This window comes from Glossina fuscipes, unplaced genomic scaffold (assembly GCF_014805625.2).
Source record: "Glossina fuscipes isolate IAEA_lab_2018 unplaced genomic scaffold, Yale_Gfus_2 150, whole genome shotgun sequence".
Lineage (NCBI taxonomy): Eukaryota > Metazoa > Arthropoda > Insecta > Diptera > Glossinidae > Glossina > Glossina fuscipes.
Window position 1 is genome coordinate 1,427,736 of NW_023998493.1, and position 19,248 is coordinate 1,446,983.

At 33.6% G+C, this 19,248-nt stretch overlaps 3 protein-coding genes across 3 annotated transcripts; 1 reads left to right on the forward strand and 2 right to left on the reverse strand.

Annotated features, from left to right (window-relative positions):
- Window positions 1-10,072: 10,072 nt before the first annotated feature.
- LOC119641519 (snRNA-activating protein complex subunit 4) lies at window positions 10,073-14,268 on the reverse strand. Its single transcript, XM_038040249.1, has 3 exons — window positions 13,458-14,268; window positions 13,181-13,397; window positions 10,073-12,741 (listed from the first exon to the last, which is right to left on the reverse strand). The coding sequence occupies exons 1-3, from the start codon at window positions 14,223-14,225 to the stop codon at window positions 11,462-11,464; spliced, it is 2,265 nt and encodes a 754-aa protein (XP_037896177.1). The 5' UTR covers window positions 14,226-14,268; the 3' UTR covers window positions 10,073-11,461.
- A 492-nt stretch (window positions 14,269-14,760) lies between these two features.
- LOC119641493 lies at window positions 14,761-16,378 on the forward strand. The gene is made up of 3 exons (XM_038040207.1): window positions 14,761-15,792; window positions 15,852-15,994; window positions 16,051-16,378. The coding sequence occupies exons 1-3, from the start codon at window positions 14,862-14,864 to the stop codon at window positions 16,174-16,176; spliced, it is 1,200 nt and encodes a 399-aa protein (XP_037896135.1). The 5' UTR covers window positions 14,761-14,861; the 3' UTR covers window positions 16,177-16,378.
- Window positions 16,379-17,632: 1,254 nt separating this feature from the next.
- Window positions 17,633-18,313, reverse strand: LOC119641525 (enhancer of split m8 protein-like). Its single transcript, XM_038040262.1, has one exon. It carries the CDS (start codon window positions 18,280-18,282, stop codon window positions 17,770-17,772), a length of 513 nt encoding a protein of 170 aa, XP_037896190.1. The 5' UTR covers window positions 18,283-18,313; the 3' UTR covers window positions 17,633-17,769.
- Window positions 18,314-19,248: the final 935 nt, after the last annotated feature.

Below are 19,248 nucleotides of genomic sequence, written 5' to 3' on the forward strand. Positions count from 1 at the left end.
AAAAACGCCTGTAGCATAAAAATTGAACTCTCAACATTACCACAAATCAGGCGACATTTCTCCCAAAATGAGCAAAATCAACCAGAATGTGTTTTAAAATTAACATACTTATATTTTTTAATAAAAGTAAACAAAAGCTTAGAAAAATTCTCCCCGCAACATTTTTATATTGTTTGTATTTGACACGTTTGCATGCAATTTTTTAATATTTTTCTAACGCACAGAAGCAAGGCTCAAAAACCCCACAAAGTATATAAATTCTTGGCACGCCTCAAAATGCACTTAAGCATGTCCATCTGGCCGTCAACTCTGCAGTATTTGTGGTTAACATTCGCCCATTAGCGAAAATGAAGATAACGCTACAAATTTGCAAAGAATTTGGAAGTGACCCAAGCTGGTGAAAGTGCGCCGCTACAAGACGCACATGTCTACGCAACAAATATTGTGGATACCTTTGCTTTCCGTACTTTTTGATTGTTATTTATAAATGACAACACATACATTCTGGAAATACTTCTTTTCTTGTTTTTTTTTTTTTGTTTTGTAGTTTTCTTTTAGGATAACTACGATGGGTACGAAAAATTCGTTCACGACAAAATATAATTTACTTTTTTGTTTGTTTTACATTTATCATAAACAATATAAGCAACGAAAATGACTCTTCCAAGAGGAATTTCTACAATTAATAAGGGAACAAAAGCAATTATTAAGGAGGAAAATCGAAGACAGATCGTTCAACGCCGCAGTGAAGAGGGGAGAGAACGACCGTTTTCTACACCAGACCCGGTGATTCCTTAAATAATGAAGACGAATTTAAATAAAACATTTATGTTTCAATTCTACTTTAGTTTGGAAGGAGATCAAGGTAATTTCGCTTTAACTCTTTTCCTTTTGTAATTGCTTTGTGTGAAAAAACGTCGGGCTTTAAAATTTATATCTTTTTATACTGTATATGTGAAATATTATAATAAAATACGCCGAGAAGTAAAAAGTTGAACTGAAAATCCTGAAGATATATTATATTGTATGTTGTCTCTAAAACATCGCTTGGCAACAATATACGAGGCAAACCTTTGCGAATGATATTACCACTGGACAGCTAACACCTACACCTGAAACCGTTCCTGTTCGAACAACTTCGATTATACAATTTCGTAATAAATTTCAAAACCCGAACTAAGTTCCACTTCGATCCGTTTTAAAAATCGGTTTAACTCTCCCTAAATTCTCAAAAGCATATTTATTTAAAAAAAAATGTATTTTTGAAGCTTCGTTCGTATTTGGCTATTGCTTTTTAGTAATCATTAAAGTTCTCATTTTTAAAAACATTTTCGAAAATAGAAAATATTTGCTTCCACTGATTTCATTGGTATTTGAACTCGTGCTGCCAAGGGTGTAGTACATGTACAACAGGAATGTATTTGATGGGCATTGGCGAGACAGGTTTTGGGAAATGTACCTTAATGAACACCTTATTCAATACCAGCTTTGAAGCAACGCCAAATGAGCCTACATTGAATGCTGTTAAATTGAAGGCTCATAGATATGAATTGCACCATTTTTAGAGGAATTTATAACCGAACCGGTAAAATATAAGTGATATCTGCGAGATACAATCCTTCAATGGTCCAGTCGTAGTGATGAACACGAATGTTACTAAATTTCTAAGTTCTCTCTTTGAAGAAACGAATTTTCCAGAAACAAAGAAAGAAAAATCCATTTGTAAATGTTTATGTTAAATAAAGAAAAAAAGTCGCCCAATAATCTAAATTTAATAACCAAAGAAATATAAAAACAATAATATAGCAAATAGGAAACACCTTAATATTTTCTTATTCTGGGGTGCGATGATCAGATTACGTACGCTCGCTCGTGTATTTAAAAATGCTGGCAAGTACCCGAAATTAACTTTGTTGACTTACATTGTTAAAGAACATTGTGAGTGTGCGTGTTATCAATTTATAAACACAACCATTTGGTTGCGTCTCAGTTTATTTTCAATTTATGAACACAACCATTTTATTTCCAATAAAGTTAAAAAAAGAAAGAAAAGCAATAATATTTTTTATTTATATATATATGCTTTATTTTACTCTTGCTACTGTTTGTTGTCCAATTGATTTGTTTGTTTGTATAGCTTTGTCATTTTAACAGAGTTTTTGTTTTATTTGCCATTTAACAGATCTCATTCACATTGCTTTGCCATGTCGAGGGTAACGAACACACCAGAAATGTTTATCTCCTTAGAAATCGAGCTGCTTTTAGACCTGAAAGCATACGTGAGCTGTCTTTGACACACTTTTCCGATAAATATCTGGAATTTCGGAAGGACAGGGGTATTCTTTCTCCCTTTTTTAACATGCTATATAGTCCTTACATATAAATTTGATTTGCATTTGATTTACGAATAATAGTTTACTTTCCTCGAGTTTCTTTAAAAATTCAGAAGAGAATACAAAATGTCTATGAAGGGAACATTATTTTCTTTTTTATTTTCAAAGCAGATTTAACAAAACACCCTTGTTATGCAACAATGGGGAAATGGTAGCCACCAAAATAACAGTCCTCGGGCGGAGTCTCAATACTGCAGCTAAAATTAAAAATTTCCAAAATTCTGAATTAGCAAACCACAACTGTATGGGTCTCAAGAAGAATCCTTATCAATTTACGCTTACTTTTATTATTCGGTATCTTTGTAATGATGCCTTTGATGTAATGCTTAACAATGGACATAAATGTTCTTATAATACACAATGCTTACCCCGTAATAAGAGCCATTCCAGAATTTTTGCAACTTATTTTTCCACAAGGCGGCAATTTCTGGTTCTCACCAGGTTTCAAAATTATTTTAGGATGGATGTCATCAATCACGCAAAGTCCGTTATGTGCTAAAATCCATAATTAAATGAAGGACCCTACAAACATTTTAGAAAAAAAACGACTTAACTCACAACTATTGCTATAATCTACCGCCGTCGACGAGAATGTGGTTAAAAAAAGTGCGAGCAAAACGGCAAAGAATAGAATGAGCTTCATTTTTTCAATTAAACTAATTTATTTTATTGAGTATAATGGAATAAAAATGGAAAAAATCGTAAGAGACACAATTTACTGATATGACAGAATTAAATTCGGACAATTTGATTTAACAAACAGGCAAAAGCATTATAGTCGGGCAAGTTTACTATTCATCACCCTACGCAAATTCGCCTAATACCGCTATTCATTTACTATGCCGATAATACACCAAAAGCTGATGGTGCTCAAAATATCAACTAACCAAATTTACCAAATATTGTTTACGCGGCTAAGATTTTGTACTTTTTTTGCATGATTTCGTCACAAAAAAGTAAGTAAAGTAAAAGACATTAGCGGCCTCTAAGGTCTTACTTTTTATGAAAATCCCTATATATGATTAGTTTTAATGAATGATGGAAATTTTCTGTTATTAATTGTTATGCCAAATGCTGCTATATACATAAGAAACGGGTCACAAGAACAAATATTCATCAAACAAAAGGGGACGTTTTTCACATATAAAAGTTTGTTTTTCATCCGAGTTCTGTTATAACAGGATCCCCATATAAAATTAGTAATAAGGAAACGATAATAAACTCAAAAAAAAAGCAAAAAATGTAAAGAGTGTCCAGAAACGAGAGAACTAATTGTCCAGGGCTACTGTTGCCGGATTAAAGCGTATCGAAACGCACATTTTCTGATGACCACTTAAGTAAGAGGAACCTGGATCATAAGGCCACGTTTTATAGTTCAAAGTTGCTTATGGTTACTAATATTTGCATGGATTACATACTATTTGCGGCGATAGGAAAGAATAGACCTACCTGATCCAAATTTGGTACTGTTAAGTCTTACATCAAACTATTCTTTTGAAGCAATTTTGATCATAAAGCATCAAATATCGGACATTCTCTCTACAAGGAGATTCAGTTTTAGTAAACCATTGTATGGGACAGTTCAAAAATCTCAGATCAAAATTTGCAAATCAATTTACTATACCGAAATATCATAATTGCGCAATTTTTGGTCGACGAATTCTGAAAATGACTCCTTTTTCCTATAGAGTCACATATCAAAATAAGATGTTCCAAGGAGAGTGGTCGAAAAAGCCTTGTGACTCAATCCGTATGCAATAGCGTTCACCTTTGCGTGCGAAGGTACTAAATTTCATCAAAGTATATCAAAAATTACGATCTAGGTTGAACAGGACGAGCAAATATCACTGGGCAGACGAACACACAAAGTTCTGTTCAGGGAATGATTCCCAATATGATTCTGAGCTGATCAGCACAACAAAATATGAATCTATCTTAAGGCTTTTTGGGTATTACATATATCCGCACAAATTTAATATAATATTTACTATACCTACACCTACTAATAAAATCTTACCAAATAAAATTTGCTAAATCTGGATCGCGTCGACTGACGTTTTGGGTGCCTTTTAATTTGGGGGCTTTTATGAAAAATATGACGAATAGGGGAAGTGTTATGGGGTATTTAATAATGGGTCTTACTCAGCTATAATGTTTTTGCTTGTTTTGCTTGCGTTTCCTGCACTACGGTTCTACCCCCGCCTCTCTTCTCTTTGATATCCGAAAGCCCATTATTATTAATAGCGCACTTCGGCGTGCTTTTCCAGCGCAGTGTTAAGTTACTTCGATACCTGGATATGCTTTACTTTACTGTTGCCATAAATGCTTTCTTTTTCTCTTTCATTTTAGATAGTTTCTGGTTCAAAAACTAGGTGTCTGCAATCAGATCTTTTCAGTATGGTTAATGTAAAGCTATGCGATAGCATTTCTTTTCCAGTGCAGCAATGCATACTGTCCTTGAGGTTTACCGGTTTTAGTTTGTTAACATTCGGGAGGCTAACTGCCCTCACAAAGATTTCTTTTTTGTAGCTATCGAAGTAATTTCAATACATGCGAAACCATGAATTTTGTTTAGCGCCATCGTTGCCGTCTATTTAATTAACCACAAGGCCACAAGGCCGGAGCTACCTAGGCTAGTAAAAAAATTATTCTCTTCCGTAATGAAGGATCACGCGCTACTGCTGTTGCCTACCGAGCTTCAAAGTCAATTACCACACGATGGTGGTGCTTTTTATACCACGGATACCCTTAATTCTTCTAAGCCTCATTATAAGAACGCTTGGCCTATTATATTATATGAAACATCGCTTTGGCTTTGTGTCACGCAGAACCCTTTTCCGTCGCAACCAATACTATAAAATGATATGTTGAAGCATTCTGCCTAAAATATAAGCATTGATTAACATAAAACGATTATTTATTAACACTAATCAATGCCTTACTTACCTTTGAAAAATTCAAACTGTTACTCAACAATTTTCAGTTTTGTGTTAATTAAATTTTATTTATTTATTTATTTTTTTTGGTACAGAGTAAGCAAGGACTAGGCCAATGGGATAGAGCTTGTACTTGTAGGTGAACGCAAATTTATAAGACTTTAGTGTCTATTTAGAATCAGATTTAAACATATAACTTCGAAATTTAAGCCACAAAAAATATAAGTTCCATGTTTGTTGGTAAAATAATTTATTCAATTATTTGTCGCCTGTTATTTGAATATCACGTAAATTGTTTTTGCCAAACAGCTGAACTTCAGATGCGCTCCAGATATTTCCTAGCAAAGTGGCGAAATAAGGAAATACAAAAACGATTAGAACGAAAAAAAAAAAAAAACTACAACCATGAACTATAACTAAACCTTCATGTTGAGCCTTTAAGGTTCATTAAGACTTCGAATTGCATTTTTTTGATTATTTCGCATTATATTGTGGTTATTGCATTTCATTGAATTTTTTTGTTTTATTTTAATTCAACAATTAACACTTAAGAATATGCTAACCGTTTCAATTTTTTTAACGAATTTTATCACGATGTGCCTGCCAGACGCATCGTCGAAAAAGATATACCCATTCGATCCTAAACTTGGGACAGAAGTGCATCGACGAATTGCGCATTCCATTTTAAAACCGTAAACGGAGATATATGGCCTGGGTATATTTCATACTTATATACAACTTATTTGGATGCAACAATGCATTGCAACTATAAATAAAAACAATATTTTAGTTATTCCTATGACTTCGTTAGTGCCGGTGCCTTATATCGTGATATGATTCAAAAGACTGTTACGGTTTGTGAAGCACTTCCTCACTTTCGGTGTTTACTTCATTATCCACATAGTGTCATTCTGTCAACGTTCAAATGCGTTTCAAGAAGGAAGCGAACCTATTCCTACCGACGAAGAATCTATGGCAACAACCGATCAACTGACCAAATTGGCTTTATAGAGCGCAAATTTGAATGTAATTCTTCAGTTTATACTTCTTTAATATTTCATTGCAGTACACCAGTTGAGGAACTCATGATTTGAAGCAAAAAAAGGAACTCCTTCGGATCAATTATATATAAAGAAAATTCTTTAAAAAATCTACATCAAATAGAAAATGCACCTTTGCGAAGACAGAACCCTGGTCGTGATCTGTTCCTCATACCGCAGACAAAGTCGATATGTTGATACCTAGTTTAATGAACTTATAAAGTTACGATTGTATTATGGAAATGTCAACGCAAGTTGGACAGTCATTTTGATCAAGTGGATTGTAAGACTTAAGACACAATTTAGAAAATGCCGTTTGCAGACAACCGTAAATGCAAGTTAACAGCAACATTAGATAAAACATCGGAAAATCCGGAAACAATTGAACACCGATTTCAATAACTCCCAATAGAACTGGATAAACAGTAAAATAAATTGGTTTTTGTGGTCAATTATGTAAATTTTAGAACCATGTTAAATTTTATTTACTTCATAAAACAAATACATAACAATTAAAAATTAAATTAAAAATATCAATAATCGAAGAGATTAATTGCAAAATTTTAACAATACGATGAGAAGGGTGTGAGAATAAATGTAAAGTTATCTATCAAAGACCTTAGCTGTCTCTCTATTTTAACTTTTCCCATAAAGGTCTTACCATAACTTCATTAACCAGCACAAGAGCATATATAGAAGTATCAATTTGTATTTGGGTTTGGAAGCTCAAATTTCAAAATTCAGCAAGCAAATATAAAAATATAAGAAAGTAACTGCCTTATGATGCCAAAAATTACATTTTTCTTTCGCGAATAATAAATGTAATAAATCTTTGAAATTGATTATGTTCGGTGTACACGACCATCGCAAAATCATAAAATGTAAAATGTATAAAAATACCTTTAAACAAGTTGCAAAACCCCCGGAAACTTATTTTCGTGACTATTTTTGATAAATTTGTAAAATTTTGTACTTTGAGAAGAAACTATGTTACCTGTCTTCGTACACACGCGTGTCGCCAGGGGATTTACTCGAAAGTGGTAATTTCAATATTTCTAGTGAGTTCAAAAAAATGGAACGTTTCTTTTTGGAATTATTTTTAACAAAGTTATAACATAATTGCTATTCTGCGCCGATTTGAGTCTCTCTTTCAAAGCAGTTATATGGGGACTGGTGGTAAAAACAATTTCAGGCAGGCTCGTTTCAATAGTCCCCATCCTTCGGCGCCTGCTCACAAAAATTCTTCAATATATTTCAAAAATTACAAAATTTGTGTTCGACACAAAAATAGACTTAGATTGATTTTCTTAATCGATTGGAATAATCGACCGTTGCACGAACGTAATATAATTTTGCCACTAATGGTCTAGGATGTAGCGATTCTGAAACGCATCGAATCTTTTACGTTCACCACTCATCTCAAAAAGACATGCGAAAATATTATAATTGGGAATAAATGTTTATTATATCTATCAAAAATTATGTATTGTTTCTAAATTAAGAACAGAGTTTTCATGGTAGCCCTTATATTGAACAAGGTAAACGTGGACTGTCACCCCCCATATTTTAGAAATATTGATCTTTTTGTCAAAGGCTTCATTATTATTACCCATTATTTGACAACTCTGCGCGAGCACTGTGGTAATGTTTTTTACTTTGTATGCAGAAATTTTGTAATTTCGTTTTGCATTTTGCCTTTTTGCTTTATAAGGGTTTAAAGCCTAATTAATTATAATAGTGTACAAATTTATTGAAATATATTGAACCTCTTTTTAGTGATATCGATTTTTGTTTGCGATCAGCACCTGGTACCCGCGTCAAAAAGTGTGTTTCTTGTTGTTTGCAAGTTCTTGCTTCCAACCATCTGCGTTTAATTTAAAAGCGTTTTTGAATACGTGACGAACTTTTTCTTTCTGACATGGGGTGTTTGTCTGCATCAAATCGAACCAAAACAGGCCCCGATTCTTCTGCATTCATTACTTCTTAGCTTTGCGAGCGTTTTCGTCATGCGAAGTGTTGAGTTATCAGTGGCCGTGCTGCAGATATAGTACTAGATCCTTCGAAAGGATTACTTTGGTCATCTGCCGATTGTAGAAAGCGGGATATTGACTTTTATGAGCTTTTCACGGAGACAAGAAATGGGTTTTCAGAATTAAGTAAAAATCGCGTGACATTATGTGGAAGTTTGAAAAAAGACCAACTCAGAGTGTTCACCTCTATCTTCGCCTAAATCGCATAGGTCTATTCATTCGAGTGTTTCAGTCTTGCCGACAAAGAATGTTACCGATTTCTTTATGGTTAATTCCGCTGGTAACATACACATTACAAATAAATCGGGAACCTGCTGCTATAGTCATAGTGATGGGAGACTTCAATGTGCCACAGTTCACTTGGCGTTATAGTGGTAATGTACCTGTATTATCAATGAAGTATTTGATCGTAATTTACTTCAATACAACTGTACTCCTAACTGTAATGGCAGACTCGCTTGATCTTTGCTTTGTCAATTTGCCGGAGATCGTGGTAAATCGCTGTCCACTTTTTAGTTTACCTTAGTATTCGTATCATCCGGCAATTTTTATTTCTTTTAATTACAGGCGTGATGGTCCGTTGAAACATTATAATGTGTCAAAACCAACTTTCTCAAATAAATATTATGATCTTAAGAAAATAAATATTATGAAAACCAATATCTTATTTTTCACACATTATGCTCGATTTTTCTGGTGGTAATATTGAAGCCTCACTATTATTGTTCTATAATGTAGTAAACATTTGTATTATTTCTGCATCCGTTCCGATTAAGCAATCTCACCCTCGAAGCATATGCCCGCTATGGTCTAACAAGAGTATTAAATATTACAAAAATAGGAAAAACAAACTTTTCAAAAAATTTATGAAAGTTAGCTCAATCACCAACTTTATTACAGACATCTTCAGTCGATAAAATCTTTACTACGTTTTAATCCTAAATATTTTTTTAAGTTTGTTAACTCCAAAAGAAAAATCTACATATATATGCTTCGCATGTGTCTTTTAATGGTGATTTCGAAACCTCAAATCTTTTTGCTAAATACTTCCGACCAAATTTTTCAACTGATTTCGATTTAATTGTTAACTTAACTGTTAATCCATATCTTATAATTAACTCCGTTTCCATTCCTAACATGTTCATTCCAGAAAACGATGTTTTATTTGGTTCGAGATCTCTGAAGTAGAGCCCTGAGCCTGGGCTTGATGGCATTCCATCATGTATACTCAATTCATATCAAACAGGTGTTTATAGCGTTTTTTAGAGGCTCTCGCACGGATGTTGTATATGCTGATTTTAGTAAAGCGTTTGACTTACTTAACTATAACTTACTGATCTTCAAACTCCCGGGCTCTGGCTTCCCTTTGTACTTAGTGAAATGTATAAGCTTTTATCTGCGTAATAGATCATTCAGAGTTCCGTTTACCTTCTTCACTTCGGATGAACTTCCCGCGACGTCTGGCGCCACTCAAGACTGCCCCTTAGGACCCCTGCTATTTAATTTACACAATAATGATCTCTCCCCGGCGATTAAATCCAGCCAAACTTTACACTGACGATGTTAAACTGTTTTCTTCCTTCTCCTTGGAATCGCAATCGCGTCAGCTTCAAATTGACTTAAATAATTTAACTTAATTTGATTTAAATAATAAAGTTACATGGTAATCGTTAAATTTTATAAAATTAAATCCAAAAAAATTTAAGAAGTTTTCTCTCTCAAGGACGAAGTCATCCAATACTTCATTGATTCACACTAGTTGGAAAACGTAGATTCGCTCATCGATTTAGCTGTTTTATTCGCCCAAAGATTACGTTTTAATTCGCACTAGGTTTCATCAAGAGCTGGTCCGAATAGCTTAAGGACCCTTACAAAACAAAAAGACTACGCATGTGCTAGCTAGAGTATTGGGACTGTTATGTGCTCTTTTTCTTACAGGTGTTACATAGCTACAATTGAATCAGTTCAGAAGCAATTCTTGCCGTTTGCCGTTAGGAGTTTGGGTTAGGACTTGCTTATCGCTCTGCCTCCTTATGAAAATTAGGTTGCTCCTGTTATCCTTACCGTCAATTTATTCTTGGTGTTTCCTTCTTAATTAAGTTAATCAATTGTATTATCGACTCGGCCACATTACTTTGCGAGATCAACTTTAATGTCTCTAATCGTTTCTCTAGGCATTTTATTTTCATTAAGCTTAGTCAATGTTAATATAATTACCAGCTGTTTCTTACGTTCAAAGTTGTTTGCGGAAACCTACACGATGTCTATCACTTAATCTCATTATCGGACGCTTTGAAGTCTATCAAAATAACTATGCTTAATATGAGCGTTTTGCCCATGTCGTATTTAAACTAACTTGCAATCTTGACATCTTATTATGATTCCAATATTAATTGGTGTTGTTTGATGTTATCGGTTGCCAAGCTTTTGCACATTTGAAATGGCTTAGGGACTCACTTGCACAAATTGGTTCTGCACTGGTTTTGGGTATGCCTCTGTACTAATTGTGCACGTCCTTTTTTTTTTCTTTATTTATTTATGCATGAATTATTCTTACTGTGTTTCTTTACTTCTCCTTATACGGTTTATACCAGTTTTTAATAATAATTAGTGTAACATTTGGCTGTTAATTTACTTTAGTTGATTTTCATGTGTAAATAAATAAATTAATAAAATAAGTAAATCTGTCATAAATTAGTAAAGGCTCAGTTATCATGAGTATCATGAGAGATTCGAAAAATAAACGAATAATTGATGCAGTTAATTTCTATGTCAAATTATTTATAGTTGGTTTTTAATACATTGCCGTTGCACAAACCGCAGATCGATTTATAATTTGATACTACCCAAATGTATATACTTTATAAGGGTCTTTGAAAGTTCGAGATGGTGCAAACATTTTAACAAAACGAACAAATTTCACAGCTTTCTTTATAAAGGGAAAAATTGCATAGTTTTCGAATCAAGATTGTAGGGTCCCCATAAACCCTCATGTCAACGAAACCTTTTTTTAGTTATTTCGAGGAAATCTCACTTTATTAAATACTTTCGCAGATTAAATTCTATGTTTCAATTTCGGTTTTAATATCACAAGCTGTCGCTTCACTGCAAAATCTTTTGCTTTGAGGCCCACTATCAATTTTTTTTCTTTTATGACACGGTCTTTCAATAATTAATTTGGAATTCTTCGTAGGTATCCCAAGATTTTCGTTTTTAACTTCATGACGGTTTTCGGTAGTACTAATACCTACAAGAGATGGGTGAAGACGACTTAGCAGAGCAGTTGTATATAGAAGGGTACGTAGTCTCTGGCGAAATATCATGATACTAGGGTTATTATTAACTAAATCCGTCGTAGGTAAAACTACGTTTTCATCAGCTTGTGACGTTAGCACACATAAAGTTCTAAACGCCACAGCAGAAGACCAGTTGCATGGCAGCGGGCTAGTAATGATTTGCATGTCATTTGGTATGCCTTGCTCCAAATAAGGGCGATATTGCCTTACTAAACTGTTAGGCACGTTAGAACCAAATGTACAATTGCTATTTAGATTGAAGGCCAGAACAGATGAAAGCGTATACATTGAATGGACATCATGTGGCAACGTTCGGCATACATCCTCACCCAGTCTGAAGTTGTAGGAATATTTAAAAAAGTTATACATCTTTAAGCCAACCGCTCGCAATCGCTCTTTATAAACTGGATTTTTTCTACTTTGTTTACGTGAATTTTCTTCGAAACTTATAATGGATGTGTCACGATTTATCAGATTTTTTTCATTTCCTGATGTGCTACGATTTCTCTGATTGCTTATTTTTCGTCTGCCTTTATTGAGCGATTTTACCGTTTGTTTTTCTGGTTGGTCTGGCTCTTTGAGCCTTCTTGCGCGAATGCGCCGTTTATTACGATCGTGTATAGCGTTTGGATCTCTATTTAATTCAGCTAATTTCTCAGTCCAATTTTCTGCGTTGATGTTATGTGCCGGCGTATACTGCTTCTTTCTTGGTATATCTTCCAACACCGCTTGAGGATTCTTTTTCAAAAAAGTTTGTATAGTTAAAAACCGAGTTCGACAACTAGTGCGGGTGTGATTGCCTAAAAACTCCGCACACTTCACCCACGATGAAGTACCATTTTCAGCTATAAAATTCATTAGTTTCTGATCGTCATCTACAGACCATGAGCTGTGCTTATGGCGATGCAGTATTGTATTCTGATAACGCGAACGCAGTTGAACAACTGTTCGATTCGGAAATAACGTCTTAGGAAAGCAAGAAAATTTCGCTCCATATTCTTTAACGGCTGCCAACAGTAATAAATCTTCTTCGGGTGTGAAAGGAGCTGTTGAAAAAGATAGAGAATTCATTTAATTACTAACACTAAGAAACTTATTTTCCACTGGGAATGAATGCTGTGTACAAAAATAAGTTCTTAATTACGTGAACTGATGCCAGTCAAAACAATTTTCAGACCCACATCAGATATATGCAGCGTTATTCGGACTAATTTCCGCTAAAAATAGTAAATTTTGGTTTTTTGTTTACTTTAAACATGTTTCTATCTTGATTACTTTGGTTTTCATTCGGAACTTTTGAACGCCCCGAGAATACATATTAATTATATTTTTCCCAGTTTTTCGGCTTTTATAGAAGTGTTTTTATGTGAACTTTTGATTCGATTCATATCATATATCAAAGCCATTAATTAGCTTTGAGAAGGACACACAAACGGATGTAACTTAGGTGACAAGTATTAAATAATGTAGACTTATGATAATTACCGTGACTAATGAGTGGATTTAATGTGTAAGAATAACGAGCTTGTATTGTAGTCTTCGGCTTATGCGGAAAATGAGCCATGACATTATTCCAATTAACAACGCCGTTAAAGGAGTATCTACTAACAACTTCAATAAGACGTTTGTCGTCCTCTTTAGACCATTTACTCCAACGTTCGGGCAGCATATAGCAAACGCTATTTTGATACTGAACAAAGCACTATACATATAAAAAAATGTTATTTATAAATTTCCACAATGAGAAAGCTTTTTAATACACCTGAAAATCGGAACGTTTACCCAACTCAGCTGCAATAGCGGGCCAATTTTGAAAATTATATTTTTTCGATACTTCTAAGAGTTTTTTATTTTCTTCCGGGGACCAGTAAGTCCTTTTAAATTTGGGATGAAGGTACACATTCCATATAGCTTCACAGCTGTTTGGAGAATGACGTCGCCTCAAATTATATGTCGATATCTGCTGCCAGTCTATGTGAAAGTCTTCGCCGGTGTACGAAAGTAACTTCACTAATTTTTCGTTTTTTGCTGCTTGCAATGAGCAGTACTTTTTAATTTCCACATTATCCGTATCTCGCAAATATTCTACAACGTGCTCCTTAACAGCAAGTACAATTTCTTGTTTATCTTTTAGTGACCAAACATGACGGCCACATAATTCCAAATCCATTGGAAATAATTCATTATCTTCCTTTTGTCTACGTTCGTAGTCTTTATTATTGGGACAATTTCTACAATTTAAATCTTTAAAGAACATATTGCCCTTCAGATAGAATGTGCCACCTCTTAAGTAAGCTCCCCGGATTCCTATACCGTTACGATTGCGTTTCATTTTATTCTTTAATAGCTCTTCGTTTACATTAAAGGTTTCTCGTATATTATTTAACATCGTTTGGAGTTTATTTCGTAATTCAAATAATTCATTTTGCATTTGTTGATTAATTTGCAATGCTTTCTCCACGCCTGCTTTCAAAGGCGTTCGTTTATTTTCATTATTAATATCGTCACCGCTTTGTCTAACATCTGACATTTTTTACCGAAGATACCGTTTATTACATAGAAATTAATTAAATTATTTAGAACGAACTATATATAAACCCTCTGTATTGTTAATTTATTTATTTACAACTGATTTACACAAATTCCTTTAATAAGGGTTACCGCTTTTTAAGCAGCCAGTTATAAAGTAGACAAGTCCTTTACTTCGCTGCTTCTCATAGAAGTAAAGCTATTTTTTTTTAAATGTCCAGATTTGAAAAAATCAGTAATTACTTTAACAATATAGATTTACTAGCCGTTATTTTCCAGCAACACTGCCACAAAAAACACAATCGTATAGACTGTGTCATTATATTCTTGCATACTTCATTTTTTTAAAAATTTATTTCCAATTCACAGCGATACTTTGGAATTTTTAAAATTAAATTTTCAATGATAGATCCCCGCTGTCATGTCTGCATTTAATTTCTTTTATATATATTAACTTCTGTGAATTTTATTTTATAGAATGTGCAAAAGATTCTAAACTTAGCGTTAAATGTGAATTTGGCAACTCTTTGCAAATTAATTTAGCTTTTCATTACAAAGAAAAGGAACAAAAAAAAATTTTTGTTTATTGCTAAAATCAGGTGTAAGTTTGCCTAGAAATAGTGGTCTGATCAACCAAATGGAAGGTGTTCCTGTAAAAATTGTGGAAAAATATAAACCACCTCCTTGCTTATACCAATTGTCTCCAACAATTAGCAATAAATTGCTTTTACCTTCAAACATTTTCAACGATTCTTCCTTTTTTGCCTACGACTTTCAAACGGAACGAAGGGCGCTGAATAAAGTACAAGAATGGAAAAGACTGCGTCAACATGAAAAGGATTTAAGGCAGGAGCGAATGGAAAAACGTAATCAACGCAAAGCTGAAGAGCGTGCAAAGCAAGTACTTGGCGCTGTATCATATCCGAGTACAGAAGATTTATCATCTTCGGGAAGCGAGGATGATGTTAGCAATGTTTCACCAGCGTGCATTGGAAATGGGAATTTAGTTAATGCAAGCGACACTTTAAATAGCTTCCATAATATATTACAACCCACAGTATTAAGGTGTTTGAATGCAAATCAATTTGAAACAGTGCATGATACGAAGCTAGGTAATACAATTAATTATAAGGATTTCGAAGCAGACACGTCATCCCCTTTCGATAACATTGAACTGAAAACAATTAATGATCTGGATATACTCGCGCAGGTCCTGCACAATACGCAAATTGCGACAAATAATCAACCAAGCTTACATGAACAAGAAATTAATTCAATTAATCCTTGTAACAGCAACATTCCAACTAAGCAGCCTTATTATAATCAAAAACCAAATCAAACGCATTCCTCATTTCTCGATGATAGCTCTACAACTAAAAATGTAAATTCTACTTGTTCAAGTACAGACAAACGTTCTTTAAGGGAAAATGATCCTAAATCATTTTTGAAAACCGATGTTGATCGTAGATCGAGAAGTGTTCCAGCTCTTGAAAGGAATCTCAGCGGCATTGAGTTAAAACGTTCTGGAAATAGTACTTATAACCTTCAAAATTGCGTCACAACTCTAAGTATGTCATAAAATATCGTGATATATATAATAAACCGAAAAATTTAACGTTTTTATTAGATAATGGAACAAATTTTAATGGTACTTATTTTAGTCAATTAAGTGATTCGAACAAACAGTTGGCGGAAAAAATTAGCAACATAGGATTTCCATTGGAACGTGTAGCTAGAACTATTCTTTTGGTGGGAGTTGATGACAGCAAGGTACGCAATTTCTCAACAAATCTGGATTAATGATTAAGTCATATTGATTTTTCTAGGTCATTCAACATTTACTTCTTTTTAGTGAGTTGGCAGGTAATGGGTTTGAAGAAACGAAAGTTGTTGAGGCACTTTTACGGCACGATAACAATAAAGCAAAAGCTTTAAACGATCTAACAACATAGCATAGGATATGGATTCTTATCAAATAAAATTAATTCTTGTCTTTAGTAAAAATGAAAACATGAAAATAAAAGGCATATGCATTCATGCATACGTTATTTATACAAAAACCGTAGAACATGCAGCCCAAGCGAAGATATTAACTTCAGTCTTTTACAATCCGTACAAAAGTAAAGTTGATTTTCCAATTTTCAGTGGTTATTTTACGCATTAAAAAAAATGTAAATGTTGGCGAGGTTTTTGCAAATAACAGTTAACTTTAAGATGGTATCAGCAAAAGAAAAATGAAATAAAAAGCCTATGAAGACGCAGTATAATGTAATATAACACATATTAAAGAAGAAGAAAGCTAGTAGTAATTTTCTTAGTAATCGCCATGGGTATGCGTTAATTTAAAAGAAGGAATTGCATAATGTTTCATATTCAAACTTATATTTCGCATAAAACAAATATGAACTCTACATTACAGTGGCATTAGTGTTTTAGATGTAAATTAGTTATATTAAGATTTCACTTATAGATTATGTTTTAGGAAAAGAAACATAAACGATTGCTGAAAATGTATGAAGCAAACTTATAAATGATTAGAATCGAACTGTCCTTATTTTGCTATTTTTGTAATTGTTTTTGAGGGTTTAGTTTTGAGAAATTCCAGATTTGATCATTAAAAAACATAGCTAAAATAGCTTTTTGTTAAAAATCATCGCTAAAAGTAGACTAAAAACTGAACCTTATGAAGACACTGTGTAAATATATTTCACGTTTACTGTTGAGTTGACAGTTGCAAAAGTCAATATGATATTGGTTATTTATCTATATTTAAACAAAATATTTTTTGCAATTTTTCAGTGGACATATAAACCTTCTTAGTAGACTAGGTCAGTTTATTTCACCAAAATAAAATATTTATTTTTCGTGGTATTATATTGGTAACAGATTTATTTAGTGATTAATTTTTGGTTACCACCCTTAGCAGACTGTATGAAATTTAGTATAGAGTTAAGACAGTTATGAGATATTACATATTTCTTTTAAAAAAATTGTTTGTTTGGAGAACTCTATCTATTAAATCTTAACAATTCCTTTAACATGTTCAAAAATGCAAGGCTTATGTTTTAGTATTTTATGTAAGATTTTTTTTTTTTTTTGATATGTAAGATTTCTAAACGACAAATATATAAATTGAAAGTCATCTGAACACTTCCTAAAGAACACCGCTGGTTAGGATCGCTGGTGTCTGTGTGAATATTTCGGCAATATTTATACTTGCAAAATAACATTTGCAAATCGCGGTAAGCATTGATTTCGATTATTTTTCTTCAAACTCGATATTTCGAAAACAATATTAAGCATTATAATTTAATAGATAGCATTAAAACTAAAAAGCTATTTCACTTTAAGTTGAAAAATTGTTGTGTACTAAAAACGCATCAGTTTTTGTTTTGCATATTTTTTATTCTGGTTAATAGTAGTGGAAGAGCTAATATTTTGAGAATTGTGCTATACGTATAATTATCACAATAAATTTTATCACAGTTAAGGTACACTATTTGCTTATCTTTTTAAAGTCCACGTATCGTTTCCATTAATAGTTTTTACCACGGTCTCCAGAGTTTAAATGCAGGCGTAGGCGTTGCAAGTGGACTTTGAGTATTGTCGCTGTGGTAACCGGAAGAGGCAGGACTATGTGGACATTGAATTGTGAGCGTCTCTTTCTGTTGATGATGGTATTGTTGTTGTAAGCGATTATAGGATCGACCCAAATGAGTCATTACTGATTTGCCCATATCGACACTGACGCCGGGCGTAGAGGCCAATAAACGTGATACTTCATTAACAGCATTTATGTAGCCATTGCGAAAAGTATTAACAGCAGGAGCAACATGTGACGAACACTTCGTCTGTTTAATTTTACGTGATCTTAAAAAGGTAATTGTTGATTCCAGCATTTCTGCTTTATCCATACGTAAGATATTTTCGTCTCCTTGCAACTCAACCACTAGTCGTTTGATGGCATCTAGACACTTGTTTATACGAGCACGTCGTTGACGTTCCAAAAGAGGTTTTTTAATTTTTTGATAAATTTCGGTTTTTGTTGAATAAGCCATTGTTGCCTGTTGTCAGCTGTGTTCACTTGTAGATCGTTTAAATTACTATGCTTCATTTCTTTAAGTGTCGATGATTTTATACCCGAAAAAGCATCGCAAGGCAGAGAGAATACTTTTAGACCTTACTCTCTTTAATCTTTATGTACAATTTTATTAAAAAACAACCCTCATGTGAAACACTGCTCTTAAGTGTATGTACTTCCTTTGCAATGTTTTGCGAGTGTTTGCGAGTGTGTATATATATGTGTGTGTGCAGCTGCCGTCGATCAGGATATCACAACGATGCGTAAGGCGCATGAATACCTCATGGCTCGTGGCCGTGGGAACCTTGCACGGACAGAATTTCTCACACGGTGCTTGTTGAGTGCTTACAGTGCGTACGACTAAATAACGACAACCACATGTGCTTCTTTCTTTCAGAATATTGTTGTTGCAAGAAGATATGTTGCAGCTGTCGTTACTATGTTTTATGCTCAACGAATACTTTTTTCATTTTCAAACGTCCTTCTCATTGTTGGTGCAGTAGCAAGAAGTGAAACATGAAAATCCTTAAAAAATTTTCGTATGTTTTGTTTATATTTCACTTTATAGTCATGCATGTACGGATGCACAAATGGGAAAAACGTTCGGTTTGTTACATTATGGAATGTTGATTTTTTTTTCGTTTTATTGTTGTACGTCGATTTTGTTTGTTTTATCAAAACAAATCGTAAGAAACTATTGCCTACTTATCACCGACTGCCGTTTTAGAACTACATCCAATCATTGTTGATATTATAATCTATTTAAAAAGAAATTCACGTACGATTTGCGTGCGCCTAACTTAATGCTCGACCTTAGCACAAAGGCAATTCAATATGACTTAACGATTTAAAAGTGCTAAAAGAGAAGGAATCTTTTTGCGTCCTCGTTTCCTACTCCTTAAATTAAAAAAAATATTTTTCCAAATTTTTGTAAAACTTAAAT